Below are 4,890 nucleotides of genomic sequence, written 5' to 3'. Positions count from 1 at the left end.
CCTTTTTTTTTTTTTTTTTTTTTTTTGAGGAGGCAGAGTCTCGCTTTTATCGCCCAGGCTGGAGTTGGAGTGCAATGGCGTGATCTTGGCTCACTGCAACCTCCCATGTTCAAGTGATTCTCCTGCCTCAGCCTCCCGAGTTAGCTGGGATTACAGGCACCTGCCCCCCCCCCTGGCTAATTTTTTTTTTTTTTTTTGTATTTTAGTAGAGACAACGTTTCACCATGTTGGCCAGGCTGGTCTCAAACTCCTGATCTCAGATGATCCACCCACCTCAGCCTCCCAAAGTGCTGGGATTACAGGTATAAGCCACCCCGCCCGGCCTTTTTCTTTTTTTTTTTTTAAGAGAGAGACAGGATCTCACTGTATTACCGAGGCTTGTCTCAAACTCCTGGCCTCAAGCAATTCAACCACTTCAGCTTCTCAAAGTGTTAGGATTACAAGTGTAAGCCACCACGCCCCATGAAGTCTTTAGATTTTTTAAGTATAAGACCACGCCCCATGAAGTCTTTAGATTTTTCTAAGTATAAGACCATGCCATCTGCAAACAAGGCTAATGTGACTTCTTCATTTCCAGTTTGGATGCCGTTCATATCCTTGTCTTGCTTAATTGCTCTGGCCAGAACTCCCAATATTACGTTGAATAAAAGTAGTAAAAGTGGGCCTCCTTGTCTTTTTCCAGATCTTAGAGGAAAGGCTTTCAATTTTTCTCCATTTATTACAATGTTAGCTGTGAGTTTGTCATAGATAGCTTTTATTATTTTAAGGTATGTTCCTTCTATACCCAATTTTTTTAGGGCTTTTATCATAACACAATGTTGAATTTTTTTAGAAAGCTTTTTCAGGGTCTATTGAAATGATCATATGGTTTTTGCTCTCGGTTCTGTTACTATGATGTGTCATGCATATTGACTTGTGCATGTTGAACCATCCTTGCATCCCTGTGATGAATCCCATCTGATCATGGGGAATAATCTACACTCACAATATTGTACAACCATCACCACTATCTATTTCCAAAACTTTTTCATCACCCCAAACAGAAACTCTGTACCCACCAAGCAATAACTCCTCATACTCCCTGACCCCAGCTCCTAGTAACCGCTATTCTGCTTTCTGTCTCCATGAATTTGCCTTTTCTAGGTATCTTACATAAATAGAATCATACCATATTTGTCCCTTTGTGTCTGGTTTCTTTCACTTAGAAATGTTTTCAGGCTTCATCTATGTTGTCAAATATATCAGAATTTCATTCTTTTTTAAGGCTGGATAATATCCCTAACGGTGTGTGAGGATCCCAATTTCTCCATTTCCTTACCAACAGTTATTTTTCATTTAAAAAAATTATAGCCATCCTAGGATCCGTCTAATTTGGTCACATAAGGTGTTACTGTGTAAAGGAATGCGGATCTATGCAGAAGTCCCAGCCTCATCACTAACAGACTAACAGTGTGAGGTGGACAATCCTGGAGCTCTTAGTGCCTCAGTTTCTTCCTCTGTAAAGTGGAGCTAATAATGCCTGCCTGGCAAGGCTGTATAGGGGGAGTGAAGATAATGATGCATATAAAACGTTAGTACAGACTCTAGAATGTGGTAGCTATTATTTTCCACAGAATGTAAGCTTAATGGAGGCAGAGATTTGGTCTGTTAGGCACACCTTAGTATCCCAAACCCCTCGAGCAGTGAGTGGCACTCAGTAGGCACTCCAAAAATATCTGCGGAATGAATGAATTAACTCTTAACAAGCAGGGCTATGTCAAAGTGAGTTGTCATGGATAGTGAGGACCCTGTTACTGGCAGTGTTCAGGCGTGATCTGCATAAACACTGAGTGGCGACTATGTACTGGGCCCCGTGAAATAATAACAAGATGAAAACGCACCCACCTTGCCTTCAAAGAGCAAAGGCTACAGAGTTGTGGGGACATAAGTCCCCCATAACTTATGATGCAAGCCATGCAGGCTCCTGGCAGAGTGCGGTCCCCAGGGAAGATAGCCAGGAGGGCTACAGGCTTGAGCTGGAGCATCCTTGGGGCAGGTGTGGCCCTGACCCAGTGAGGCTAGCCTGGCTGCGGCTACCTACCCTGTCCCAGGTGCTGCCAGACCGCGACGGAAAGCGCTGCATGTTCTGTGTGAAGACAGCCACCCGCACGTATGAGATGAGCGCCTCAGACACGCGCCAGCGCCAGGAGTGGACAGCTGGTGAGTGCTCGCTAGGTGGCTTGGGTCTGGCTGGTCCTTAGGCGCCTCATCTGTGAAAAGGGGGTGCTAATACTTTGTCCAGCGGGAGGTTGGAGAGTGGACTTGGGAAACTCCTAAAGCCCCTTTCGGGCCGTGTGCGAGGATCCGACTGACCCGCTCCCGCTCCTCGGCAGCCATCCAGATGGCGATCCGGCTGCAGGCTGAGGGGAAGAAGTCCCTGCATAAGGACCTGAAGCAGAAACGGCGCGAGCAGCGGGAGCAGCGGGAGCGGCGCCGGGCGGCCAAGGAGGAGGAGCTGCTGCGGCTGCAGCAACTGCAAGAGGAGAAGGAGCGGAAGCTGCAGGAGCTGGAGCTGCTGCAGGAGGCGCAGCGGCAGGCGGAGCGGCTGCTGCAGGAGGAGGAGGAGCGGCGCCGCAGCCAGCACCGCGAGCTGCAGCAGGCGCTCGAGGGCCAATTGCGCGAGGCGGAGCAGGTGGGGTTGGCTCCCGGCGCTGGAGACTGGACCGGTGGGCTGGGAGGCTGCGGGGCGGGCCAGGGGCGGAGCGCCAGGGGCGGGGCCTGGGCAGAGGGCGGAGCTCCTGAGTTGAGGGGCGCGCACTGGGTTGGAACTTACACAGTCCGTGGGTTTGAAGAGAGATTTGGGATGGGGCTTCCGCCGGAGGCAGGGCCTGGGGCTAAGGAAGGGGTGTGGGGCGAGGTCCAAGCCGGTGGATGGATGGTTGGGGCCTGGTTCGGAGACCTTGGCTGTGGGTTGGGGCTTGGGCAGAAGGAGCCGTTGAAGACCGTGTGGTTGGGGATTAGATTGGACCAAGTTTGGACTAGACTTGAACTGAGTTTACAGTGAAACCAGTTTGAGAGGCAAGCGGGACGTGTATGGAGGCGGACTAAGCGTGCAGAGGCAATTCGATTTAGGATTTAAGAAACCTGGATCTGGAGTCAGAAACATGTAGATTCAATCCTAGCTCTGCTTCTTACGAGCCCCGTGATGCCAGGCAAGCTCATTTTACTGAGCCTTATCGGCAAAATGCTAATGCTAATAGAACTTTGCTCACAGAGTTACGGTGAGAGTTAAATGAGGAAACACTTGTATTGTCCAGTAACTTTTCGTTGTTATAATTGGGTTATAGTCACCTCCTTCCTAGCATCAGCCATGATTATAACATATTATTATATAATAATTATTAAGCTAGTGCTAGGAAGGAGATGACCATATTTTTATATCTTATTTAATTATATAATGTTGTTTAATTACATGTTATATAATTATGATTAAGGTTGGTACTAGAAAGGGAATACGTTGAGCCCGTTTCCCCCACGTGGCATCTGTTCACCGACCATTATCTGTTCCAGTCAGGCTCTCAGAAAGGGGTCAGATCAGGAAACCCCAACATGAAGGCGTTCCCCAGACCCTTACCCCTAGGCAGCTTAGCAGAGTCCTGGGGAAAGAAGGGCAACATGCCCACCCCCTCCTCCCCTGCCCCCACGTGCCCCTTTTGACCTGGCTCTGGGTCCACCACCTCCCCACTCCACAGGCCCGGGCCTCCATGCAGGCTGAGATGGAGCTGAAGGAGGAGGAGGCTGCCCGGCAGCGGCAGCGCATCAAGGAGCTGGAGGAGATGCAGCAGCGGTTGCAGGAGGCCCTGCAACTAGAGGTGAAAGCTCGGCGAGATGAGGAATCCGTGCGACTCGCTCAGACCAGGTAGGCCTGAGGAACTTCTTCAGGTTCTCCCACCACCCCTCCTGGAACCCGCCCCAATTTTCCTGCTTGCCGGGCATCTGCAAGGTGCCTTGGCACTAGAGACTACACAGTACACACTCGCCCGGCAGACTGCTGGAAGAGGAGGAAGAGAAACTGAAGCAGCTGATGCAGCTGAAGGAGGAGCAGGAGCGCTACATCGAACGGGCGCAGCAGGAGAAGCAAGAGCTGCAGCAGGAGATGGCACAGCAGAGCCGCTCCCTGCAGCAGGCCCAGCAGCAGCTGGAGGAGGTGCGGCAGAACCGGCAGAGGGCTGACGAGGATGTGGAGGTGAGGCCTGGAGTGGGATGGGGTGGAGGCTAGCAGGGTAAGCTCATTAGGGCACAGACTCTGGAGCCAGGCTGCCTTCCCTCAAACCCTGGCCCTAGCAGCCGCTAGCTGTGCGACTTTGAACAAATTCCCAAACTTCTTGGAGTTAGTCTCTCTCCTGGGAAAGGAAATTGGTAATAGCGTTGTTATGAAGATTAAATGAGATGATACATGATATTTAGTATGTAGTAAGTGCTGAAGAAACATTTGCTGCTATCTTTGTTCACATTACTATTAATCTGGCCAAAAATTTTTCCTTCTACCCTTCCAAGCCCCTGTCTTGCTATCCTTGTACTTTGGTTCTACTCCTTGGAGCCTGAATCTCCATAAATTCAAACACAGAAATATGTAACATAGAAAGGGAAAGTTCCTCCATGATCCCCCCGACCTCACAACCACTGTAATGGCTCCGTGAAATGTTGAACAGAGGTTCTTGGATTAGGTCCTGGAAAGGTGGTGTAGTGCAGTGGCTTAGAGCTCAAGTGTATCCCTGGGCAAGTCACTTAACCTCTTTTGAACCTTTTTATTGTTAACTTCTGCTCTGGAAGTTAAATAACATAATAAGCACACTTAGCACATCTTAGCTGCTCAATAAACGGAAACTTTTTTTTTTTTTTTTTTTTTTT

General features: G+C 49.5%; 1 protein-coding gene across 2 annotated transcripts in view; it reads left to right on the top strand.

The window, feature by feature from the left end:
* The window catches only part of DEF6 (DEF6 guanine nucleotide exchange factor), a 30,670-nt gene that overhangs the window by 22,478 nt on the left and 3,302 nt on the right, over window positions 1-4,890 (top strand). For both annotated transcript variants that reach the window (XM_017853663.1, XM_017853662.1), the window contains 4 exons: window positions 2,091-2,199; window positions 2,373-2,671; window positions 3,732-3,898; window positions 4,027-4,225. In XM_017853663.1, the coding sequence (XP_017709152.1) occupies window positions 2,091-2,199; window positions 2,373-2,671; window positions 3,732-3,898; window positions 4,027-4,225 (774 nt within the window). The remainder of the gene's footprint in view (window positions 1-2,090; window positions 2,200-2,372; window positions 2,672-3,731; window positions 3,899-4,026; window positions 4,226-4,890) is intronic.

Source organism: Rhinopithecus bieti, unplaced genomic scaffold, assembly GCF_001698545.2.
Source record: "Rhinopithecus bieti isolate Rb0 unplaced genomic scaffold, ASM169854v2 scaffold_36553, whole genome shotgun sequence".
In the NCBI taxonomy this organism is placed as follows: Eukaryota; Metazoa; Chordata; class Mammalia; order Primates; family Cercopithecidae; genus Rhinopithecus; species Rhinopithecus bieti.
Note: the sequence above shows the minus strand (reverse complement) of the source record. Positions and strands in the feature narration are given on the sequence as shown.